Source organism: Caenorhabditis briggsae, assembly GCF_000004555.2.
Source record: "Caenorhabditis briggsae complete genome, chrI, whole genome shotgun sequence".
Lineage (NCBI taxonomy): Eukaryota > Metazoa > Nematoda > Chromadorea > Rhabditida > Rhabditidae > Caenorhabditis > Caenorhabditis briggsae.
In genome coordinates, this window is record NC_013489.2 from 1590107 (window position 1) to 1616736 (window position 26630).

The 26630-nt window shown below is 38.0% G+C and overlaps 4 protein-coding genes across 4 annotated transcripts in view; 3 read left to right on the forward strand and 1 right to left on the reverse strand.

The window, feature by feature from the left end:
- Cbr-ptr-11 overlaps window positions 1-1915 on the forward strand; it is a gene marked incomplete at both ends in the record, with an annotated part of 8297 nt that extends 6382 nt beyond the window's left edge. The window contains 3 exons of the mRNA XM_045241090.1: window positions 317-401; window positions 790-1077; window positions 1770-1915. Coding sequence (XP_045092859.1) covers window positions 317-401; window positions 790-1077; window positions 1770-1915 — 519 coding nt within the window. The remainder of the gene's footprint in view (window positions 1-316; window positions 402-789; window positions 1078-1769) is intronic.
- Window positions 1916-7237: 5322 nt separating this feature from the next.
- Window positions 7238-19456, forward strand: Cbr-duox-2 (the record flags this gene model as incomplete). Its single annotated transcript, XM_045241142.1, has 21 exons — window positions 7238-7304; window positions 9039-9120; window positions 9500-9654; window positions 9810-10199; window positions 10914-11117; window positions 11726-11977; window positions 12149-12440; window positions 12488-12701; window positions 13526-13682; window positions 13727-13858; window positions 13908-14224; window positions 14351-14648; window positions 15509-15682; window positions 16182-16305; window positions 16350-16519; window positions 16565-16764; window positions 17022-17146; window positions 17494-17704; window positions 17763-18440; window positions 19149-19280; window positions 19331-19456. 21 exons carry the CDS (start codon window positions 7238-7240, stop codon window positions 19454-19456), a joined length of 4500 nt encoding a protein of 1499 aa, XP_045092860.1.
- Window positions 19457-21027: 1571 nt separating this feature from the next.
- On the forward strand, window positions 21028-21377 carry CBG25178 (the record flags this gene model as incomplete). Its single annotated transcript, XM_045241169.1, has 2 exons — window positions 21028-21154; window positions 21316-21377. The coding sequence occupies 2 exons, from the start codon at window positions 21028-21030 to the stop codon at window positions 21375-21377; spliced, it is 189 nt and encodes a 62-aa protein (XP_045098397.1).
- A 1885-nt stretch (window positions 21378-23262) lies between these two features.
- CBG05101 lies at window positions 23263-25418 on the reverse strand (the record flags this gene model as incomplete). The annotated part of the gene is made up of 3 exons (XM_045241175.1): window positions 23263-23333; window positions 24020-24632; window positions 25116-25418. 3 exons carry the CDS (start codon window positions 25416-25418, stop codon window positions 23263-23265), a joined length of 987 nt encoding a protein of 328 aa, XP_045092861.1.
- Window positions 25419-26630: the final 1212 nt, after the last annotated feature.

Sequence of the window (26630 nt, forward strand, 5' to 3'; positions counted from 1 at the left end):
AGCGGGCTCGAACGTTGTTCTCATAGTCATAACTCCATATGTTGTCAATCCATACATCCCAATAAGCACAAAAACGCACACCATCCGTCCTCTCAAAGAGCACACAAATCTCGAATACTTTGCAAGCCATGTGTCCGCTTTTGAGATGGTCTCGTCTTTGGGCACCGATTGGTAGGTGGGATCGTCGCAGAGAAAAACGATTGGCGCTAAGATGGTGTAGGTGAAGATGTAGTCGAGGAGAAGGGCCAAAGAAGCGGTCAGGCAGAACAGGGCCATTTGGAATCCATGGAAGATGGGAGCATGCCACGCGGATGAGGGAGAAAACCCCCGATCCTCCCAATACTATGAACACCATCTACACTGCCATCCTGGTCGCTTCCACTCTTGCCTATTCGGCTGTCGCCTGGATTGGACTCTCCATGGACCCAACTGCCTCCGAGGACCTCTTCTGAAGACCTCCACTGGGGACATCGTTTCAAAAAGAAAGAGCTTACTGCGATTGATGCTGATCTAATCTAGATGAAATGTTTTTTAATGATGTACACCTGTTGTTATATATTTTTCTTCCATCGTAATTGAATTTACATAGCTATAAAGCCTAGTCATAAGCTATAGAGGTAGCAATAAGTCAGAGTTGGTCTAAACGAGGTCATCAAATTGGTTGGATCGGCTATGCCAGAATTTAAATTTTCTAAACAAAGACAGCTTAAAAACGGCAGCTTAAATGTCAGACAAGTTTTTTCAAAAAATCGATCAAAACACACAAAAAAACCCCCTATAATCCTTCAGTACTCGTCGGCGGTCTCTCCCTGTGGGGTGCGGATTTGGATCCAGTGATTCAAGTCGACGTTCTTCTTGCCACTGGATTCTCGGTCGACTACACCGCCCATGTCGCCTACAACTACTTCCGAGCACGAGGCTCACCACAAGAACGTGTCTACAGTAGTCTCGCTGAGATGGCAATGCCGATGTGTGAAGCGGGTCTCTCCACGTTCCTTTGCATGCTCCCACTGATCTTTGTGCCAACCTATGCGATTGTGTGCTTTGCAAAAACCGTATTTTTGGTTGTCGCTATTGGTGAGTCTCTTTTTCAAAGCTATTAAAATCACTTGAGCTTTAAAATTGAAAATCGAAAATTTTTAAAGCTTTCAAAAGAGCACTTGATTTTTGTCGTTTTTTCAGTGCCTAAAAAATTATCTCAAAATTTATGGTTTATCTGAAATTTTCTGAGAATACTAAACAAAACTTGAGCTTAATTTTTGTAGTTGACAACTTTTTTGTGCAAACACGCTCTAACGAGATATGCCACGTGGAAGACGCTGTTTAGGTGGCGGCTAGACGGCGGCTGAAACATATAAAATAGGTTTTCCGCTTTTTCGAGCGGTTCAAAGTGTGCTTCAAACTTTTTCGATTTTTCTGAAACTTTATGAGGACATAAAATAAAACTCGAGCTTTATTTTTGTAGTGCACAACTTTTCTAAGCAAACGCGCTCTAATGAGATACGCCTGTTTTTCCAAGCCCCCCCCCCCTCCTTGTGGCCAGGAAGGCGCGCATCTGATAGCTGCGCGCTGCCACGTGGTCTATCTCCTTAGAGCGCGTTTGCACATAAAATTTTCAACTACAAAATTAAAGCTCTATTTTTGTTTGGTATATTCTGAAAATTTCAGAAAAATCGAAAAAGTTTGAGGTGCATTTTCATGCACTGGAAAATCGCTAAAACCTCTGAAATTGAAGCAAACGCGCTCTAATAACAAATAACTCGTTCCAGGTCTCCTCCATGGTCTCTTCATTCTCCCCGTCGTTCTTGCTCTTTTCTCAAGAAATTCAATTGATGAAAAAGATACTCCACCGCCAGCGGCAATCACATTTGCAGCCGATCAACCACTAGTTGACAAGAATCTGGATGCTGTCTGAATCTTTGAAAAACAAAATATCAAAAGTGCAATAGAGCACACTTCCTCCTCCTTCTTCTTCTTTTTTCCCTGAACGTGTAGAATCTCTTTGAACTGTTTTGTTGTTATTTATCACCTTATTTTTGTGTACATATTTTTTCTTTGAGTCTTGCAAATGCGCTCCATGGAGAATTTGCAGATTAAAATAAAACATATCAGAATAAAAATCCTAAAAATTCCAATATTCAGAGTTCCAGAAAATCTAAAAAATATATGAAATTCAAAAAAAAGTCGATTTCCGGAAAGCCTAAAGATCTACCTTGATCTACCTAAAGAGCGAAGACATTCCTGTGGTTATTTTCCTTGCTCTCTGAGCTCAATTATCTCGACTCCTGTCAGAGATATCAAAAAGTGGTCAACTGATAAAATGATTATCATAATATCAGCAACATTTTATCAATTGATTACTTTCTGATATCTCATAGCGACCGAGTAAATCAAGCTCAAAAAAAGGTGTTCCTTCTGATTTCTGATCCTCCATAACAATTTTCACTTATCAGTTCCAGTTTCACTTTTTCTTTGCCCTCCATCATCTTTTGATGATACCCGTTTCTCGTAATCCCATTGCGCAACTGTCTTCTTTTCCTCTTCTTCTTGTCATGAATTGATTCTTTTCCTACGGTGACGCCGTCAGAAAGAAGCAAATGTTTGGCAGAAGTGGAGAAGGAGGACAAAACTGTTACACTGAGAGAATGACTGTACATCAAAGAATGCGTATCTCTTTTTTCCTCTTTTTGTCGCCGAAAACGTCTTATCGATTTTTCCGATTTCTTGGGATTCTTGGAATTATTGGAGCCCCATTCTTTAGCAATATTTTTTTTAATCAAAAAATGTCGACTGAATTTTTTTTGTCAGTTTTTAATTATTTTTAATTATTAATTTTCTAATTTTTAATTATTTAATTATTAATTTTAGGGGTATTTTTGTACGACCGTTCCCTTTGCGGTGTTTACACCAGCTACTTTGTCTACCGTATCTCAAGAAGACAGCTGCGACCGTGTAGCTGAACTTAAAGCTATGCCTTATTTATAGTCATTTTAAAGCTTATAAGCAGCTTAATCTAAAAATTTAAATTTCATATATTTTGGTCAAAAACTCAGCGAGATATGATCATCTAACCAATTTTCGGTTTTTTTTGTATTTTTGAGTAAATTCATAAAATTTCATGAATTTCAAGTGTCTTAAAAAGTAGCTTAAACTTTTTCGATTTGTCTGAAATTTCAGAAAACACTAAACAAAACCAGAGCTTCGATTTTTTAGTTGACAACTTTTTTGTGCAAACGCGCTCTAAGGAGATATGCCACGTGGAAGTGCACAGCTGTCAGGTGCGTTAAAGCGCGTTTGCTTTGAGCGGCTAAACATAAACCTTAATCTTTTTCGATTTTTTTGAAAATTGTACAGTATACAAAACAACACTAGATCTTATTTNTTGGGTTGTTGACAACTTTTTTGTGCAAGCGCGCTGTAACGAGATGTGCCTCGTGGCAGCGGGCAGCTACCAGATGTGGTAGAGCGTGTTTGCTTTAGGTAGCTAAAAATGTGGCTCACACTTTTTGGATTTGTCTGAAATTTCTAGATAATACTAAACAAAATGAGAGCTTCAATTTTGTAATTGACAACTTTTATGTGCAAGCGCGCTCTAAGGAGATAGCCTAGTTTCCCACACCCCTCTCCTTGCTGCTCGCTGCCACGTGGCATATCTCTTTAGAGCGCGTTTGCACAAAAAAGTTGTCAACTACAAAATTAAAGCTATAATTTTGTTTGGTTTTTTCTCAGGTTTTCAAGTTGATTCGTCAAGTTTCAGTATGATTTGTAATTGCCTTTTCACACCGAAAAACTTTTTTTCGAATTTTTCGGAATTCCAACTATATCTTATGACCTTTTCTTTTGACCTTTCTCATCTTGACCGTCGTCTTTTTCAGAGAAGAGGAAGATAGTATCGGAAGAATTCTTCCGCACCGATTTAGAGATTTTTGAAACCGATTAGGGTTGGCGATGTGTTATTTCTCAGCTGATCTTTTGGGAAATGAGAGTGAGAGAGAGAGAGAGAGAGAGAGAGAGAGAGAGAGAGAGAGAGAAAGAGAGAGAAACTTAGAAAAGTGTTTGTTCGTTTTTTCAGTTATTTGCACTCTCTTTTTTAAATCATCATTAACAAGTGTCTCTTTCTTGTGTGCCAACCCGACAACTATATCCGAGACATACCAATTTTTAACTTTTTTTTGAACTGATCTTCTTGGAACCTTTTTGAATTTAGAGCTTGATAACCATTGAGATTAGCCATTGCCATAGCCTCTAAGCTTCACGGTCCCAAAATTCGCTGCTGGCTTTTTTGAATGATTGAAAGTGTACTTCAAACTTGTCCCGTCTGTCTGAAATTTCCAGAGAATACTAAACAAAAATAGAGCAACATTTTTGTAATTGACAACTGTTTGGTGCAAACGCGCTCTAGCGGGATATGCCTGTTGTTCCAAGCCCCTCCTTGTTGCCGTGAAAGGCGCCCAACTGATAGCTGCGCGCTGCTATGTGGCTTATCTCCTTAGAGCGCGTTTGCACACAAAAATTTTCAATTACAAAATTGAAGCTCTATTTTTGTTTAGTATTCTCTGAAAGTTTCAAAAATTTAACTTACCCCGAACTCTCAAAAAATCATCTGGAAAATCGGCCATTTTTGACCCCAAATTTTTATCCCCTTATTGTTTACCACCCGGTGCCGGTAGTCAACATGTTACCAAAAATTTGTTTAAGAACACTTTTGCAAATAATTAAACTCAAGTAAATAAAATTTCTTTTAGTTTACCAATAAGATTTAGCTGCCCACTGATTACTACGCGATTACGCCTACTTTTGAGAAAGAATGACGATTTGAGGAAATTCGATTTTTCCTGTTGTTATTTATTATTTTATCAACCCAGCCATAGTTTTGGCCTACTTAATCAGTCGATAGAATTCTCGTCTTTTTGATTTCTGAAATTTTAGATTCTTAGATTCTTAGACTCTTAAGAACTCAGGAACCAATGGACCCAAGGGCCCAAGGAGCCAAGACCCTTGGTCCTGATTCCTGGCCCTAGGACCCGTGGTCCTGGATCCTGGGCCCACGACACGGGCTCCTGATCCTAAGATTCGAAGATTCTGAGATCCTGATATTTCGGAAGACTGAGATTCAGAGATTCCTGGGATTCTGAAATTTTGAAATTCTGAAAATCTAGGTTTTGAAGATTCTCAGATTCTTAGATTCTTAAGAGATTTTCGGATTTTTCGCATCTAAAATTTCGAAAATGTTCCAGATTCCAGATTCTAAATTTCAGAACTGTGTAATTTTTGATTTGTAGTACTGTACCTTTTTTTCTGAATTTCAACCCTTATAACCATCCGAAACTTCCATTCATATTCTTCTCAACGTCTTGATGACCCAACTGACAGTATAATTCTATTATGCATCACTCAAAAAATAAAAATCTAAACCAGTTTTGAAATTATTCATTCATAAATCATCCCGGGAAAAAAAAGTAGGTCTAAGGTGTTCTCGAGACGGGCGGTCTCTTTTCTTTTCTTTGATTTTCTCTCTCTCCCTCTCTCTCTCTCTCATTCATTTCGTTTTTCGGAAAGGGACACATATATGATCGAGTCTTCTTTTTTGCTTCCTGCGCAATTCCTCCGTCGATCTTTTCAATTTGTTTCTCTGCGTCTCCTCGATCTCTCGCCTTTCTTTTATTTTTCTTTATTTTTCTGTCTGTTTGGTATGAGACACCCCCCAACCAGCCAGCCCAGCCCCCCTATTCAATTATTTCCGGTATTTTTGTTTCGGGAAGAAACAAAATTCAATTGGTTCTGAAATTTTTGGAATTTTTGGAATACTGTAGCTAGTTGATTTTCAAGGTTTTCGATCATTTGAAAAGTTTCGGGTATTCAGAATTTTTTTGGGTTTTTAGGAAGCTGAAATTCGGTGCTGAAATTTGTGGAATTTGTGGAATACTGTAGTTATTTTCTAAAATTTTTGGTATTCTTCTAGATTCCCAGTTTTAAAAATTCTTCAAACTTCTGAAATGATACTGTAGCACTATCTGAAATTTAGGCTTTCCCCTTCATTTTTGGGGTTTGCTATTTTTTGGATTTTCAGAATTTTCTGATTTTCAGTATTTTTCAGAATTTCCGTCGTTCCCGGAATCCCCCAATTTTGTAAAGTTTCAGTTTTCAGCGAATTTTGACTTTTTGAAATTTTTGAAATTTTTGAAATTTATTTTCTATTATTCTGGAATCTTTGAATCTCCTACATTTTCAGATTTTTTCCAGATTCTGTGATTTTCGAATTTTGGAATTTTCCGAATTCTCGATTTTGATGGAGATCCTCAAATTTGAAAATTTGAAAATTTTCAGCAAATTTTCTGGAATTTGGAATTTTTGGATTTTTTCAGATTTCTGGAATTTTCGAAATTTGGAATTGTGGATTTTTGAACTTTTAGAAGTTTCAATTTTTCTGAAATTTCTGAATTTCTTAAATTTTCAGATTTTTTCCAGATTCTGTGATTTTAGAGTTTTAGATTTTTTGCGAACTCTCGATTTTCATCGAGATCCTCAAATTTGAAAAAACTCAATTTTCAGCAAATTTTCTGGAAATTTCAAATTTTTGGAATTCGGAATTTTTAAAATTTCTCAGATTTTTGAACTTTCTGGGTTTTCAATTTTCATAGAATACTTGAATTTCATGTATTTGAATTTGTGGGACACTGTAGTTTCAAAATTTCAGAAATTTCTAGAAACCAAAAAACCACCGAATAACAAATTCAAAAAATTCGGTTCCGTTCCCTCCGACTAGTCATACTTCCCCTAAATTTACCCCCAAATTATGTCGTAATTTCCAAAAACCCCAAAACTTCCTCTTCTTTTTCCTCTTGACTCAGCAGACATTCCCATTTTCTTATCACTAAAAAATTGAATATGTCAGAATTATTATTGTTTGTTTGTTTACACCAGTTTGACTATAAAACCCTTACTGTCAACTTTCAACCAAAATTTCTCATTTCCTGTGAAAGATTTCAAAAAGTGGTCAACTGATAAAACATTTGTTATTTTATGATAAACATTTTAACAGTTGACCACTTTTTGATATCGGTGCCAGGAACCTAGATAAATTGGGTCGACGTTAGCAGATCCCTTTTTAAAGGTTCTGCTCCTCTCAATCTATTTTTTCTTCATTTTTCTTGATTTAAAAAAAAAAATCTCTCTCAAAAATTATTTTTTTTTAATTTATAAAATTCATTTTTCAGGTTACTCAATACCAGCGCAAATGCGCGCAAAAAACACTCTGTACATAGCGTTTCTAATCTCAGTCGTCTTCATTTACCATGTCATAGGTATGCTTTTTTGTTTTCAAAATATCTCAAAAACTAAGAAAGCTGAAAAAAAGTTATTAGTTAATAAAATATGAAGCATTAAAAGAACTAAAATTTGGTCTAAAAATCATATTTCTAGATACTTTAGTTTTGGAGTTATGTGTTTTTTGAGTTTCCGCAGAGAAACTCGACTTCCTCGTTTCTCTGCGTCTCTGGAAGCCCGACTGAAAAGGCGAGAGACGCAGAGAAGCAAGACTCTCTCGTTTCTCTGCGTCTCTATTATCAAGTAACCGATCTAGTGATCTTTGAAGATGCACCACTGATCTCAAAAATCGCAGGATCCATTTTTTTTTCTTTTCTCTGTGTGCTCAAACAATTTTGCCGCTAGATTTCTAATTTTGCAGAGAGAACACTTTTTGTGATCTTGATATCACAAAACAAAGAACAGAGACGCAGAGAAACAAAACTCCTTCATTTGAGAGACGCAGAGAAAGAAGACTCCCTCGTTTCTCTGCGTCTCTCTGGAGGAAACTTTAAAGGCGCATATCTCAAAAACTAAAGTAGCTATAAAGATGATTTTAATACCAAAATGTAGGATTTTTATGCTTTAAAATTTGTTAACTGTTGATGTTTTTGTAGTGTTTCTTGTTTTTGAGATATAAGCTCTGAAAGCTCGCTATCTGGAATTTAGTTATCAAACTTTTTTAAACGTTGTATCTCGAAAACCAAAGTAGCTAGAAATTTGATTTATGTAAAAATATGCAGGATTTTTTATGGTTCACTTTTTGTTAATTGCTCACATTTTTGTAGCTTTCATAGTATTTAAGCTAGATGCTCTCAAAGTTGGCTGTTCTCATTTTGCCCAGAAAAGCGAGACTCTCTTGTTTTTCGGCCTCTTTATTTTACCTTTAGATAAAAATTTCAAAATTGTCAACTTTCAAAAAAATCAACAAATTTGTCGCATTTCTTTACTGATATAATAAGCCTCTCACCCGTACCACCGGTACCGCCTAAACAATTCTGAATAACAAAAAATTCAGCATCAGCACAAAGATTGTACCTGAGCTGTTTATTTGCTTCAACCAAGAAAAATAAGTAGGCGAAAAACTTTGTTGACCCATAAAAAATGTAGAAAATTTAAAAGGCAAACAAAAAAAAATAATTTCTGAGAATAGATACATTTGGCGGCGAGCTCCCGGATGGTATTTGCACATTGCGGTGACCGGAAAATATGTTTTTTTTTTGGAGAAAAAGGGAAAATGAGAAAACGAAGGAAAGGTGTGAAAAATCACGGAGCAACAAGGGGGAGGTTTTAGGAAGAGTTTAGGCCATGAAAAACTTTAGAAACGAAAAAAAATTCAATAAACGATGCAGAACATACAAAAAATCCTACATTTTGGTATAAAAATCATGTTTCCAGCTATTCTAGCTTTCGAGATAAAAAGCTTTGAAAATCTTGGGAACTAAATTCCAAATAAGGAACTTGGAAACCCCCTATCTCAAAAACTAAAAAAGCTACAAAAATATTACAAACTAATAAAATTTAAAGCATAAAAAATCCTACATTTTGGTATAAAAATCATATTCCTAGCTATTTTAGTTTTTGAGATATGCGCATTTAAAGCTAGCTGGAGAGAGACGCAGAGAAACGAGGGAGTCTTCTTTCTCTGCGTCTCTCACACAAGGCAAGCTTGTTTCTCTGCGTCTCTATTCTCTAAACTAAAAATTCTGAAAATGAAAAATCTCTAAGTTCAGGACTTCAACAAAATGAAGAGTTCCAACGGTATGATGGATGGTACAATAATCTGGCCAACAAGGAATGGGGATCGGCTGGTGAGTGAACTACCGTAACTTTGATCTCAATTATCTCGGCTCTTATAACAAATAGAAAAAAATTGTAAACTACGAAAATGTTGTTGACATTGTGACAAAAATTTTATCAATTGACCGCTTTTTGATAGCTGTCATGGCAACCGAGATAATTGAGCTCAATTAAGCTTGCCATTTTTGCTCTATGAGAAGCCTACCCTATACGAGCACACTGAGCCCAAATATTTCGGTTCCTAGGATAGATAGCAAAAAGTAGTCAATTAATAAAATGTTTATCAGAATATCAAAAACATTTTATCAGTAGACAAATTTTCATTATCTCCTTTGGGAACTGAGATAATTGAGCTTAACCAAATATCTTCCTACTTATGGTATTTTCCAGGTAGCCGACTCCATCGTGACGCCCGGTCCGCATACTCGGATGGTGTATACTCTGTAAATAACTCGTTACCATCGGCCAGAGAACTATCGGACACACTTTTCAAAGGAGAATCTGGAATTCCAAATACCCGAGGGTGTACGACACTTTTGGCGTTTTTCAGTGAGTTTTTCAGATCCTTAGATTCCAAACTCAGAATTTTCAAATAGTCGAATTTAGTATCATTTTGTAGTTCTCTTCGAGTTCCACATTTTACTTTTTAAATCAAACAGAAATTCCAAGTTTGAGCCGAGTTATGACACGACAAAAATTTTCAGGTCAAGTCGTCGCTTACGAGATCATGCAATCCAATGGCGTTTCCTGCCCGCTAGAGACTCTCAAAATCCAAGTACCCCTATGTGACAGTGTCTTCGACAAGGAATGCGAAGGCAAAACCCAAATTCCATTTACCCGAGCAAAGTACGATAAAGAAACTGGAAACGGTCTGAACTCGCCTCGAGAACAAATCAATGAGCGGACGTCGTGGATCGATGGATCCTTCATTTATGGGACCACACAACCATGGGTGTCTTCGTTGAGATCTTTCAAGCAAGGACGTCTGGCGGAGGGAGTTCCCGGGTATCCACCACTCAACAATCCACACATTCCATTGAATAATCCGGCACCACCACAAGTGCACCGATTGATGAGCCCCGATCGGTTGTTTAGTGAGTTTCAGCTATCGTTGGATCAAATCGCTTGAAATTTCCTGTTAATGATAAAACATCTTGTTAATGATACTGTAAACTAAACATTGACCAAATTTCATTACATTTGATTCACCGGGTTTTGAGATAAAGTATCTACAAGTTACCGTAAACTTTGAGCCCGACATATCTCATGTTCTGTAACAGATATCGAAAATCTGTCAACTGATAAAATATTGATAATGTTATGGCACACATTTTATCAGTTGACAATTTTTTGATGTCTTTCCCAAGAAATGAGATATATGGGTTCAAAGTTTACAGTATGGAAGCCATCTATCGCAGACTTTAGGGTTCCTATACATACTTGAACTTCAGTTATGCATATCTCAGCTCTCCTTGAATCAAAATGCTTGAATCTTAAAAATCTCATCAAGAACAAAATTAACTACAAAGTGACCAGATTTGATTACATTTGATTCATCGAGTGCAGAGATATATACCTTTTCGTTTGGCTTACCAGTTTTTTCGTTTTTTTTTTTGACTTACCAATTTTAGGTGTCCCACATCTCAGTTTCTAATGGATGAAATTTATATTCTAAAAGTTTCGATTGATCAAAACGACTTTGAGCAGGGTTCGGAAATTAAAGTTACGGCTACGAAGAAGTCACAAGACTTATATCTGAACTTAAAACCAACTGAAATCTCTATCTCCCTCAACTACCCATTTTTCAGTGCTCGGCGACTCGCGTGTCAACGAAAATCCAGGACTCCTCTCGTTCGGTTTGATCCTGTTCCGTTGGCACAACTACAATGCTAATCAAATCCATAGAAAACATCCCGAATGGACCGATGAGCAGATTTTCCAAGCGGCGAGACGCCTTGTGATCGCGTCGATGCAGAAAATTATTGCCTATGATTTTGTGCCGGCGCTTTTGGGTGAGTTTTTTTTAGAATATGCTGTTTAATAGAAATTTTTTAAGAGCTACATATTGGTATAAAAAGCATAAAGAAGTGTGTGATTTGAAGAAAGTTTTAGAAAATTATCCTAAAAATGGTGTGTCAATTTTGACCAAAATTAATTATCTCGGTTCCTAAAAGAGATAACAAAAATTAGTAAACTACAATTAAAATGTCCGCCATGATATGATAAACATTTCATCAGTTAACAATTTTTTGATATCTCTTTTAGGAACCGAGATAATTGAGCTCAAATTCTGACGGTGACGCAACCAGCGGCGCCGGTCGAACCGCGCTTAACTGAAGCTCAAATATCTCGGTTCCTATAAGAGATAACAAAAATTTTTAAATTAACAAAATGTCCGCCATGATAAGACAAACATTTTATCAGTTGACAGATTTTAACAGCTCTTACAGGAATTGGGATAATTGAGTTCAATGGGCAAGTTGCTTGGCCACAAGCGCTTACCGCAAGCATAGGATGGCATAGTGTATGATATACGGTTTTGGAACCTTGTGTTTTCAAGGAGCGAAAATTCAGAAGCCTTGAAACCAATAATTCCAAAAATATATCTTACAAACTTCAGGACCCGACGTTCGCCTATCCAACTACACCAAATACATGCCTCACGTACCCCCTGGCATCTCTCACGCCTTCGGAGCCGCCGCCTTCAGATTCCCCCACTCCATCGTTCCACCAGCGATGCTTCTGAGGAAACGAGGAAATAAATGCGAGTTCCGAACGGAAGTCGGCGGTTATCCAGCATTGAGACTTTGTCAAAACTGGTGGAACGCACAGGATATTGTCAAGGAGTATAGTGTGGATGAGATTATTTTAGGTAAGTCATAGATTAGTTCAGCTCTTGCTTTGGAGCTGAAAAAAAGACTGGGGGTTTTAATTGTGCAACCAATATTGTATTCATCTTATGTTAAATTTCACGATCTGTTGAATGGTATAAAAATATATGATGTACGTTGAACATGAAGGAAGTTAAAAGCAAGAATTCCAGGAATGGCCAGTCAGATCGCCGAACGCGATGACAATATTGTTGTCGAGGACCTTCGCGACTACATTTTCGGACCAATGCATTTCTCTCGTCTTGACGTTGTTGCCTCATCGATCATGAGAGGAAGAGATAACGGAATTCCACCATATAACGAGCTCCGACGAACTTTTGGACTTGCTCCGAAGACGTGGGAGACGATTAACGAGGATTTCTACAAGAAGCACACAGACAAAGTTCAGAAGCTGAAGGCACTCTACGGAGGAAATATCTTGTACCTGGATGCCTATATTGGAGGGTTGGTAGTCTTCAAAGTTTTTAAAATTCGAGCTCGTTTCTTTCCAGAATGCTCGAAGGTGGAGAAAACGGACCTGGGGAGCTGTTCAAGGAGATCATTAAGGATCAGTTTACCAGAATCCGAGATGGAGATCGCTTCTGGTTTGAGAACAAGTTGAATGGAATTTTCACCGAGGAGGAGGTTCAAATGATTCATGGGATTACGTTGAGGGATATTATCAAGGCAACCACGGATATCGATGAGGGAATGTTACAGGATGATGTGAGTTTTTAAGCCCTTATATCTCATTTTCTGTGAAAGATATCAAAAAGTGGTCAACTACCAAAATGTTTATCTGAACATCAAAAGTATTTTGCTAGTTGACGACTTTTTGATATATTTTACAGTAACCGAGATAAACTGAGTCTGAATTGATGGGTAGGAAACTGCGACCGCGTGGCTCAGCGGAGCCATTAATTTTAAGCCGATTTATTTCATTTCCTGTAAATGATATCAAAAGGTGGTCAACTGGCAAAATATTTATCATAATATCAAAAATATTTTGCTAGCTGACTACATTTTGATAGCTTTTACATGAAATAAGATATATGGTGTCAAATTTGACGGTTTGAAAAGGAGGGGGTTCTATTAAAGTGTGTGTAACTCGGCTAGAACTTGGAATTTTCATCTGATTTTAAAGGTAAAATGCAGAGCTTTACAAGATCTACAAAATGATATAAAATTCGGCCACATTCGAATTGCCGGGCATTGAACTAGGGACCTTAAAACAGGAGGGTTGGGTCGACGCTACCTTGTCCGAATTGATTCGGATGTTCTACGTCTTGAGGTTCAAGACTCAGATTTTGGGAATTGTTGAATTTAATAACACTTTGTAGGTCTTGTCAAGTTCTACATTTTACTTTTTGAATCGAACCAAATTTCTAAGTTAGAACCGAGTTATGAGTTAAGCCCCACGGGTTGACCCAGTTGACAATTATCGAATTTCTGACCAGAGCATCGATTCGAGTTGCTTGGCTCTTCACGGCCTTTTTCGACTTTTTGGCCGCATAGCTAGCCCCAGAACCTAATGAAATATTATTTTCCAGGTGTTCTTCTTCAAAGAAGGCGATCCATGTCCCCAACCATTCCAAGTCAACACCACCGGTCTCGAGCCATGTGTCCCATTCATGCAATCCACGTATTGGACTGATAATGATACCACCTATGTGTTCACATTGATCGGCTTGGCTTGTGTTCCTTTAAGTAAGCTTTTTCAAATTATCAGATTGATAATATCGATTTTTCAGTCTGCTACGGAATTGGTCGCTACTTGGTCAACCGTCGTATCGCAATTGGTCACAACAGCGCTTGTGACAGTCTGACCACGGATTTCTTAAATGATGCCTGTAATCCAAAAGGAGATGTTTATTGTGTGAATGGTAAGAAGATTTTCTAAATACTAAAAAGTCAAAAAATATCGATTTTTAGCTCTGGAATGGCTACAAGAAGAATACATACGACAGGTGCGGATAGAAATAGAGAATACAACATTGACGGTGAAAAAGCCACGTGGCGGGATTCTTCGGAAGATTCGATTCGTCGCCGAACAAGATATCGACGTCTTCCACTCAACCCCAAATCCAGAAGCCATGCACGGTCCATTTGTGATGTTGTCGCAGAAGAATAATCATCCTCTAGTGATACGGTTACCATCTGATAGGGATTTGTCGAGGTTTTTGGATCAGATTCGGGAAGCGGCCACTGGTATCAATGCAAAGGTCAATGTCGCCGATGAGGAGAATCAGGTGGGATTTTTAATGGATTTGAGACAGCGAACATTTTGGGAAATCTAGTTAGATCATTGATTGGCAATCGACAAACCTAGAATATGGATTTCTATAACAAAGAATCAATCCTAAATCTCTCTTCAGGTTCTCCTCGACCAAGCAGTCACCAAAGAACGCCGTCAAGACCGTCTGGATCAATTCTTCCGTGAATCTTACGCGAAAGCATTCAACGACGATGAGCTTCGTGATACAGAAACATCGATTGACTCAACAAGTGATGATATTCTAAATGAGACAATCTCTCGAGAGGAGTTGGCGTCAGCAATGGGAATGAAGGCGGATAATGAATTTGTGAAGAGAATGTTCGCGATGACGGCGAAACACGATGAGGATAGTTTGAGTTTCAATGAGTTCCTAAAGGTGTTGAGGGAGTTCGTGAATGGTTCGTTTGGTTTAATAATTATTGTTATAGAAATAGAGCCGCCAGATAAGCTCATTGATAAAAAAAACCCAGGGTTCAGGCCTCCCCAAGTTTGACTCAATTTATCTCAATTCCTATAAGAGCTATCAAAAAGTTGTCAATTAAAAAAACATTTTGTATGGTATGATGATCATTTTATTATTTGGAAACTTTTTGATATCTTTTACAGGAACCAAAATAAATCGAGTCATAGGTACAGGGGCCCTTCTATCCCACCGTAGATTGGAGGCGCCGCGCCGCTGGGACACCTGCAGTCGCACCTATTAACTTTTAGTCAATTTATTTCATTTCCTATAAAAGTTACTAAAAAGTTGTTAACTAACAAAATGTTTATCGTAATATAAGCCACATTTTATCAATTGACAACCTTTTGCTATCTCTTACAGAAACCAAAATAAATTGAGTCATAGGTACATGGGCCTTCTATCCCACAGTCGGTTGGAGGCGCCGCGGCGCATTACCTGTTACCTATAACCTAATTTATCTCGGTTCCTGTAAAATATTTAAAAAAGTTGTCAACTAACAAAATGTTTATCGCAATGTTAACTACATTTTATTAATTGGTTACTTTTTGATATCTTTTACAGGTACAGAGATAAATGTGATCTAAGTTAGCAGGGGCCTTTCTATCGCTTAGGGGCTAGGAGACCTGTCAACTATGACCTAATTCATCTGGGTTCCTGTGAAAGGTATCAAAAATTTGTCAAATAACAAAACGTTTATCATGATACAAGCAACATTTTATTTGTTGACTACTTTTTTGAATGTTTAACAGAAACCAAGATAAATTGGGTCAAAAAGTACTCCTAATTTTTTTTCAGCGCCTCAAAAAGAAAAACTTCAAACTCTGTTCAAAATGTGTGATCTGGATGGAAAGAATAAAGTTTTGAGGAGAGATTTGGCAGAATTGGTGAAGTCTTTAAATCAAACAGCTGGTGTCAATATCAATGAAGGAACACAGATGCGGCTTTTCAATGAAGTTCTTCATAGTTCTGGTCAGTAAGATTATTTTTCGCCTGTTCAGAAAATGGCTGAAACTAGATAGAATTTCTTGGAATTTTTTGGAACATGTCGATTACAAATAGAGCTTCATTTTTGTAATTGACAACATTTGGGTAAAATTTTGTCGTAGAGAGATATGGCATCGGCCGCCCCCTAACCGCCATCGAGCCACCTAGCAAGCCGCCACCTAGCGTCTTCCACGTGGCATATCTCTTCTAGATCAAATTTTACAAAAAAGTTGTTAACCACAAAAATGAAGATCTAGTTTTAATTAGTATACTTTACAAATTCCAAAGCAATTCATCAACTTTCAATAAGTTTCAAAGCTAGCCAAAGTTTGTGTACTTTTTTTGGTCGAAAAGTTACATCTTGATCTTTTCAGCTTCATAACTTTTTTCAAACTGCATATTTTGCAACGATTTTAACACCAAAATGTAGCCCGTAAAATTTCCTACAAAACCACATTGCAAATTTTCAAATATGCATTTCCAGGAGTAAGCAACGATGCCAAATACTTGACCTATGAGGACTTCAACGCTCTCTTCTCTGATATCCCTGACAAACAGCCAGTTGGACTTCCATTCAACCGGAAAACCTTCCAGCCAAGTATTGGGGAGTAAGTGAAGAACTGCGAATTTTCAAGACAATATCTTCTTTCAGTTCTTCCTCTCTCAACTCATTCGCAGTCGTGGATCGCTCTATCAACAACTCGGCGCCAATGACCCTCGTCCATCAAGTTTGCGCATTTTTGGAGACTTATCGTCAGCACGTCTTCATTGTCTTCTGCTTTGTTGCCATCAATTTGGTCCTGTTCTTTGAGCGATTCTGGCGTAAGTTTTGAGCTTCGCAAACAGTGAAAAAAACATGATTTCCAGACTACCGCTACATGACTGAAAACCGAGATCTCCGACGAGTGATGGGTGCGGGTATTGCAATCACTCGTGGTGCTGCTGGAGCTCTGTCGTTCTGTATGGCACTGATCTTGCTCACCGTGTGTAGGAACATCATCACTTTGCTCCGAGAGACAGTCATCTCGCAGTACATTCCATTTGATTCGGCAATTGCGTTCCATAAGGTAGGCTTGAAGAGATAGAGCCGTAGGGGGTAAGATCAGCGATGAGATCAGCGATGAGCTCAGCACCGGGGACCAGCGCAACGACCTTCCGAGATTCAAAAACCCCCAGCTCCTCGCTGAGCCTCACAGGAAGCCGCGCCTTTTTGGTTACGGTACCTCTAGAAACTTCTGGGTCGCTGAGCTTATTTCCGACCTACCCACGGTCCGGACCGCGCAGAATAAGATCCCAGACTCTCAGAGCATCTAGTTCATTACAGATCGTCGCTCTGTTTGCCGCCTTCTGGGCTACACTGCACACTGTCGGGCATTGTGTCAATTTCTATCACGTCGGAACACAATCCCAAGAAGGACTCGCCTGTCTCTTCCAGGAAGCGTTTTTCGGGTAAGTGACTGGAACCCGGGCTACGCAGATACTCAGCATACTGGAATCTGGCTAGCTTGGTTGGCGGATTTTCCAGTCGATAGTCGGTAGCCGACTTCGGGACCACATAGCGTCGCCCACCTTCACGTACACTTTGAGTTGAATGATCTCGTTTCCTTTAGAAGATATCAAAGTTTTGTCAACTGATAAACTGTGACCGATATTATGATGAATAGTTTATCAGTTGACAAAATTTTGAAATATTGGAGAGGAATCGAGATAGTTAAGCTCGAAGTATACGTGCGTACAGAGTGGGAACAGAATCACTATGATCTACGCTGTCGTTACCAACCTTTCTTTCCCTTCAGATCCAATTTCCTCCCCTCCATCAGCTACTGGTTCTACGGCACCATCACAGGGCTGACAGGAATCGCCCTGGTTACTGTAATGTGTATCATCTACGTCTTCGCACTGCCTTGCTTCATTAAACGAGCTTACCATGCATTCCGGCTCACACATCTTCTCAATATTGCCTTCTATGCCTTGACAATTCTTCACGGATTACCCAAATTGTTGGATGTGAGTTTTTCTGTCTAATGTAAGATTAGAATGAATCTTAATTTTCTCCCATTTTTAGTCCCCCAAATTCGGCTACTATGTTCTTGGGCCTGTTATCATTTTCGTCATTGACCGTATTATTGGATTAATGCAGTACTATAAGAAATTGGAAATTGTCAGTGCTGAAATCCTTCCATCCGACATCATCTACATCGAGTTCCGACGTCCCAGAACCTTCCAATACAAGTCCGGCCAATGGATTACTGTATCCTCCCCATCGATTTCTTGCACATTCAACGAGTCGCACGCCTTCTCAATCGCTTCCAGTCCTCAGGATGAGACAGTTAAGCTGTACATCAAGGCAGTGGGTCCATGGACGTGGAAATTGAGAAGCGAGCTGCTCCGAGCTCAGAACACTGGCTCACCATACCCGCTGATTCACTTGAAGGGACCATATGGCGATGGAAATCAGGAATGGATGAATTACGAGGTGGCGATTATGGTTGGTGGAGGTATTGGTGTTACTCCATACGCCTCGACGCTCAACGATTTGGTCCAGCTGACTGCCAGTGACTCTTTCCACAAAGTTCGATGCCAAAAAGTGTATTTCCTCTGGGTGTGTCCTTCGCATAAGAACTATGAATGGTTTGTGGATGTGTTGAAGAATGTGGAGAATCAGGATCGACGTGGAATTCTGGAGACACACATCTTTGTGACGCAACTGTTCCATAAGTTTGATTTAAGAACTACTATGCTGGTGAGTGTAACATTTTTTAAATTGCTTTAAAAAATGACCTAAAATGAGTTTTTCAACTCTAAGGTGATACATCTCGTGTCCTGTGAGAGATAACAAAAAGTGGTCAACTGATAAAATGTTTTTGATATTATAATAAACATTTTTTTAGTTAACATCTTTTTAATATCTTTTACAGTAACCTAGATAAATTGGCTCAAAGTTTAGCAAAAAGGATAGTAGGGTCCAAAAAAAGAGGCGATAGAATTTGCCACCGCGTAGCTCAGCCAACGACAGGCACAAATTAGTTTTTAATGTCGTTTTATAGGAAATATCAAAAGCTACATTTTGGTATTAAATTCATTAAAATGTGCAAAATTTGAAAAACTCTTCCCCTCTTTTAAATGAACCACCCTATGAGCTAAACGGTCGGTACCTGCGCTTGCAAACTTTGACCACCTACAAAATTAGCTTAAACTTTTGCAGCTTTTCCGAAATTTGACAATTTCATCAAACAAAACTAGAGCTTCATTTTCGTAGTTGACAACTTTTTTGTAAAATTAAATCCTGAAGAGATATGCCACGTGGAAGCTCCCCATCTTAAGAGCAGAGGCGTCTAGAAGGTAGCCGCAGTTCCACGTGGCATATCTCTTCTAGGTCAAGTTTTACAGAAAAGTTGTCAACTACAAAGTTGTAGCTCTAGTTTTGCTTAGTACAATCGGAAATTTTCAGTACATTTGCGAGAAACACTTCCGTGCCACCAACGCCGGCATGTCAATGTTTACGGGTCTCCATGCGAAGAATCATTTCGGAAGGCCGAACTTCAAAACATTCTTCCAATTTATACAGAACGAGCATAAAGAGGTTTGTAGCTTTCATCGATTTATCGATTTTCAATTTACCGATTTTTTCAGCAATCTGAAATCGGCGTGTTCAGTTGTGGACCCAACAATCTTAATGAGAAAATCGCAGAGGGATGTGCCGAAGCAAATCGGCAGAGGGATGCTCCATCGTTCGCTCATCGTTTTGAGACTTTTTGATTTTTTCTTAAAATTTTTAATTTCAAAAATATATTTTTGTCATGAGTATTCTGTGCCAGCTTTACCACCTTCTAAACCAATCACTTTTGTTCACTTTTTTGTCTGAAATTTTCATTTTTATGGGTAACAAACCATTTTTTAAAATTTTAAATTTAAATAAATTTTTTGGAAAAATTTTCCCGAGATATTCAGCTATTGCTTTTCAATCGATCGGAACCGTTTGTGCTCCTGGGAAAGCGACCTGTCACTTTTTGTTTGTATTCCATTGTATTTCTGTCTTCACCTTGTCACACTCTTAACGTTTATTGCCCGCTAATTACTTGCCTGATGACGTAGAAATATGTCCAGGTGGACTAAGCCCCGCCCCTTTTCTCCTCTCTGAGGGCCAAAAAATTCAGTTTACAAGGGAACCATGTTTAGCCTTCATCTCAGAATTTTTTCTAAATTTGCTCATTTATAGTTTTGAATACGGGCTTTCTCATGGTGAATTTGGTTTTCTGCACGAATTTCTAGAAGTCGAGTTATGGGCTTTTTAAGTGATTTCAGTACTAATTTCTCACTTTTTGAGTGAGTTTTTGAAAGGGTTAATGAGAGTTTTTCGACATTTTTTGTATGTCAGTCGTAATTTTAGAAATTTCTCTACAATCTGACAAACTTTCCTCATTTTTCAAAAAAACAATTTTTTTGAAAAAATTTTGCCATGGGTTTGCCCTTTGCGAAATTTTCAATTTTTCGAAAAAATTTAAAATGGGCTAAAATGAGTTTTAAACGCATGGAAATGATAAAATGAGTCTTTTCACAAGATTCTGTAGCCTATATCCGTTTTGAAATCCCAAATAAGTGATTTCTTCGAGTGACATTTTGAGTAGATAAGGTTTTCGAAACAAGTCCAAAATGAATTTTTCTCTCAAAATATATCGCTTTTTTCGAGGTTTTCTCTACTCAAATAATAGATGAAACATATTTTTGATTTTCGAAAAATGCAAAGCGTTCCTCCAACATCAAAGAAGAAAAAAAGAAAAACGAAAATGGACAATGACGGAATCGAACCCGAAACTTATGATTCCTATTCATCCCCACTATCCACTCGGCCACTGTTGCTCGTGGGCCAGTTGGGCACTGGGCTAGATTGGTCTAGACGGTCATGCGGGCTACGGTTTGCTGGACGTTTAGGTCACTAGTCTGGGGCACAGCTCGACTATGGATCAGATGGATGACACCGTTTGAAGTTTGTGAAGTGGGCCAGTTCTCAGCAAATTTTCGGCACGCTGGGGCACAGAGGGGCACAGGATTTGCTTCAAAACGGCACAGTGCCGCGTTTAAAGTGCCCTTGGAACACCTCAACCGTGCCCCTAGCGCGCGTATGGCGTGCCGCTACCGTGCCGGTGCCGTGCCCCTTCTTGAACCATCTGCGCATCTCGTGTCTATTCATTGAGTTTCGAAAATGCGTTTTATTTTCATAAATTCATATTTTCATCGTTTTATGGTTTTTTAGATTTGTTTTCTTGTCTTTTCCGGTGGAAAATCATGAAATGTATCTCTGTTTAGTTTTCAGACAGTTGCTGTAGCAAATGTTGGAAAGTCGGAAAGAGTTGGAAAGGCACCGAAGGGAAATCGGTGAGTTGAGACATGTTCAAGTGACAATGATATCGAAAATCTTTTCAGTTATGGAGACGAGAAGGGAATACGTCGGACGGTGTAGAGATAACGAAGATTGAGAAATTAGTTTCCGACCAGCAACGAGGAATATTTCAAGTGAAATATGTAAGTTGGGGGCAATATGTGAAAACGGAACATTGTTGTTTGAAAATAACAAAGTTCAAAAATATTTGAAAATAGTGTTAGTTCCTATTTTTCAGGTCAGAGACACACAGGCAAGCCCGAGATCAATGACGCTGGAGAAGAGGAGGAAAAAACTTAGATTCATCAAAATTCATCAACCTCATCACCACACTCTTCGGAATCTTCCCTACAAATTTAAATTTTCTAATCTTTTAAATGTTCTAATTTTTGTTGTTATCCTTTTTATTGAGTTTATAATGTAATAAACTGTTTGATAATAGGTAAATCGATTAAAACACCCGATTCCGAAGAAAAAAAATTCAAAAAACGGCACACATGAGCACGGCAACGGCACGCAAAACGCATGCGTGCCCCGACCCCCCCGGGCACGATTACCGCGTTGCAGCGGCACCGGTGCCCCAAGTAGCGGCACATGTGCCAAAAATTTGCTGAGTTGGGCACTGGGCTAGATTGGTCTAGACGGTCATGCGGACTACGGTTTGCTGGACGTTTAGGTCACTAGCATGGGGCACAGCTCGACTATGGATCAGACTGCGAACGATGGGTTTTTGAAGGTGATCCCATTGGAAAAAACCTTGTTTCCCTTTCTATGTACTGAGCCTCTACGTGGCGAAAGGTATCAACAGGCTATATTTGTCTGGCTAATACAGTACTTAAAAAACTCCTCTTTTTTCTCTGCAGTTTTGCATATCAATACATACATTTTTGCTATAAATGCTGTGGTCAAATTTCACGCAGGCAGGGGATGTGAATTTGAAAAAAAACTTTAGTTCACACGAAAAAAAAAGGAGAAAAGCGCAAGGGAGAATTCAGAAAATGAGGGAGGAATTTTTAAGAAAAAAGATATAATAGATCAAAATGGCAATGTTCGATCTACCACTGAGAATTTCGGAAATTTGATTTGTTTTATGGATTACAATTAACAAATTCAATAGCAAATTTTTAATTTTTATTTTAAACAGTTCAAAAAGAAACAGCTCCTCCAAATAGGTGTCGTTTGTCGAGTCCGGCAATTGTCCGAGACGCTCCGGAGGAATAAAACTGGAAAAATAAGTTCCAAAGATTTGGTGATTCCGAAATTTCTAGGAATCAGAAAAGTTGGGAACGATCAGAAAATCTACGATTTCAGAAGCCCTGAAACTCTGAAATTCAAAAAATGAAATTCGAGAAAAAAATCTGAAATTCATGAATTCTGAATATCGAAAAATAGAATCAAGAGGTTCAAAAAATCAAGAAATCTCAAAATTTAGGAAATTCCTTGAAATTCACGAAGCTCTGAAAATTCAGAAAAAGTGAAACTTCCAAATTTCCATATTTTTGAATTTTCGAATTTCTAGAATTTCTGAATTTCTGAACTTCTGAACTTCCGAAGGCCAGAATTTCTGATTTTCAATATTTCCGAATTTTGAAGTTTCTGAATTTCTGAAATTTCTGGAGTTTCTGCATTTTCCGAATACCGTAAAACCTGTAATAGAAGGGCCCCGACACTCTCATGTTTAAGCTCAATTATCTCAATTCCTGTGGAAGTTATCAAAAATGTGTCAACTGACGAAAAATTTCTGATGTTATGATAAACATTTTATCAGTTGACAACTTTTTCATATCTGTGACAGGAACCGAGAAAAATTGGTTCAAAGTTCAAAGTTAGGGGGCCCTTCTATTACAGGATCTACAGAATTTCTGAATTTCTGATTTCTGAAATTCCGAAATTTCAAAAAAACCTCACCTTAAACTTCTTCATATCCGCTTCAATCATCTCATAAAATTCATGAATTTCATCAAAAATATCATAGATCACAATAAAAGAGACGCAGAGAAAAAGGACAGAGAAAAATAGTGAAAACGAGGTGTACAATTGAACCAGTCCCATTTTGGGAGAAGGGGAAAGACAATGAAAAGAAAAGGGAAAAAGTTTTTATACTGAAATTTTCTAGAAATTTCTAGAAACTTCTAGAACAAAAGTGTCTAATTAAAACAGAGGGGAAACTAGTTGTTTTTTATTATCACCACGAAAAATCGGAACCTCCAGATGATAAAGCGCCAGCGTCAAAGTCTTCCAATTCGTCGATGGATTCTGAATTTTTGAAAATTACCGTAAAACCTGTATTAGAAGGGCCGCCCCTTCAATTGTTCTAAAGTACTTCCGGAAGGCCCTTCTATTAGAGGGATCCCTTCTATTTTTCCGGCCATTTTTTTTCTTGAAATCTTGCATTGGAAAATTCGACGAAGTTTCGTTCAAAATTCATGAAAATTCGCCAATTTTACCAAAATTTAGCAAGATTTTCATCGAAAAATAGAATTTCAATAAATGTTTATGAAATTGTGGAGTTCCCGGAATGTTTTCCACTCAAAAAGTACGGAAAATTTCTGATTTAAAAACACATTTCCTCTTTTTGGTCCCTTTTCACAGAGGGCCCTTCTATTACGGGGGTCCTTTTATTACAGGGGGCCCTTCTATTTTTCCGAGCCCCTCTCGGAGGACCCTTCTATTAGAGGGCCCTTCTAATACAGGTTTTACGGTAATCAATGTTTTGGTATTTTTTGAAAATTTGCAGTTACTAAAATCGGAAATCCCAGACTTCACAGAATTGCAGAGTTTCAGAAATTCAGAAAGTTTGAAATTTGAAAATTCCAAAAACTTCTAAACATAAGAAATTGAAAGATCTGAAAGTTCTGATTTTCTAAAAATCCTAATCTCCAAATATCTGATTTCTGAATTTCAAAAGTCCAGTTTTTTTTTCAACAACCAAAAACCCTTACCATCCGACAAAACCAATGGGTCTACTTGAGGTACAATAGTCGTCACCTCTTCCTTCTTTTTCTGTACAATCGGCGACACAATATTCACTGGTTTTTCTGGAACCTTCTCCTCCTCCTCATTCTTCTCTTCTCCATCTTCAAAATCATCCAAATCGTAAAAATCTTCTTCATTTTCTCCTAATAATGCATCAATCTCTTCACTTTCTTTTGTCTCCAAAGGCGGCCGATTTGCAGAAATCGATGGTAAATGCTCGACGTCATCTGTGACTAAACCCAATTTCGATGGCCCCCAGGAGGGTCCAGAATCCAAATTTTTAGAAAAGTTGGGTCCCAAAATTCTAGAAATTCCAGAAGTACTCTCTTCTGACTCCTCCACACTCAACGACTTCTTTAGAATATCCGCAAACGTTACTTTTTCTTCTTTTTCTTCTTTTTCCTCTTTTTCTTTCTCGGAATTTTCAGTATCTTCTGGAACGTCTTCAGAGTTCTCTTCAGAATCTTCCGAATCTTCTGGAGACTTTTCGTCCGGACTCTCATCGTCTGATTCATCATCTGAATGATCGGATTCGACGAGTTGCGCTTGTTGAACAACCATATTGTTTCGACGAGCCACCTGGAATTTATTGAATTGTTGAATTTTCAGAATTGGTGGATTTTTGAATTTCTGAATTTCTGAATTTTGAAATTTCTGAATTTCTGAATTTTGAAATTTCTGAATTTCTGAATTTCCGAATTTCTGAATTTCTGAATTTCTGAATTTTTGAAATTCTGAATTACTGAATTTCTGACGTTCTGAATTTCTGAATTCTAGTTTTTTATTTGAAATTTGGTTTTTTCATGAACTCAGGATTACTGTAACTGACTCTTTTTCCAAATTTTTAAACTAGCTTTTCAGAACGACTATAACTCACTCTTTTCGGTTTTTTTTTGAGAATTTTCGAATTTTCTAAAAAATCTTAAAATTCAACGAGACTAGGTCTACAGTACCCCGAAAGCCAAAAATTCTGGAATTCAAAAAATTTTGGAATTCCCATAAAACTATGAAATTTAAAGAAACCAGGTCATGCGTACACTCATTCGGATCCTCCACTCCAGCCGAATTCGAAAATCCACAATACAGTAACCCATCACCTACCGTAATCCCATACACCTCCATTCTCATCCGTCTCATCTCCGCATCGCTCGTCGGTTCGATTCGAATCGCTTCTCGTTTCAATTCCGCCGAATTCGTAATTCTCGGGAATTCGTGTCCATTTTCTATAGATCTTCCCTGTTTTTCCAGCTTTTTCGGTGCTCGAATTTTCAGATTTTTCACGAAAAAATCAATATTTTCAGCATTTTCAGCCAAAAACTGTTCGGGATTATCGATGAAATCGGCGCCCAACTGATTTCTCATCATTTGGCTCGCAATTGAATAGTTGTTGTCTTCTAGCCATTTTGCAATGATGCTATGAGCAATGCATTCTGAAAAAATTTTTGAAAAAAAAAACGTTTTTTTAATCATAAATTCTATCATAACTTTTTTATTCTTTTTCAAATGATTTGAAATCTTGATTTTCAGACTCAGCGCATTTTTGCGGTTCGAATGAGTATAATCATGAACTAATTTCAAGAATTTCGAAAATTTTCGAATTTTCACCCATATAGGCATGTTTTCTCATTTTGAAGCGCAAGACGCGTGGATTTTGAAAATCAATATTTTAGACTCCGCCCACCTCGATCCGTCAAGTTATCCTTCTGATCAGTTTGGTGTTTGGTGTTGTTGAGGGTCGCGTCGATGGTTGCACGAATATGAGCCTTTAAAAAAAATCGAACATTCGGGGAACTTAAAATTCAGAAATTCAAATTTCCAAAAAATATCTGAAATATTCAGAATTTTCTGAAATTTTCGAAAAAATTCAAAATTCCTAAACGTTTCTGACTCTTTCTGGCGCTTCTGGGTGGTTTTGGACAGCGAGCGGAGGCTCTGAAATCATCCAGATGTAGAACCATCTAGAAGAATCTAGAAGCATCTACACAGGGTAACGGCTGCGCATGGTATATGCGTTGGCGCGGCGCCTCATATGGACGACATAGGTACACCGTTTGCGCGCACGCGCCATCGAGATCGGGCATGACGCGTCCATATTTCATCTACAATTTCAGGTCGTATTGGCGATGGATATCTCTTATATGGATTAATTCATCTAACTATAGTTGTAATAAGATGTGATGTTGTTCAGATCTTCCAATATCGTTCATTTTCCCTTTCAGATTTTACAGAGCACGCTCTCCCCAGCTCTCAATATGAACTGCAAGTCGTTTTCTCAGCGGAGCGCGGTTGCGCGCGGCGAAAATTTATGTTTTTTAAATTTTGTACTGAAAAACCGGTTTTTATCAAAATTTTCTTATTTTTCGCCATTTTTTTTTCAATTTTTCGTCCATAGGAATTGTTAAACCGGCTAAAACACACATTTTAAATACAAAAGCAGCAAGTTCCGACAAAAAATGAAAGAGGAGATAGATTTTTAAGCAATTTTCTAAAAATGGCAATATCTTTTTTGACCGGTAGAGCATTTTGGCGGATAATAGTTTGAAACACTCAAAAATGAATTCTTTACAATAGTTTAAC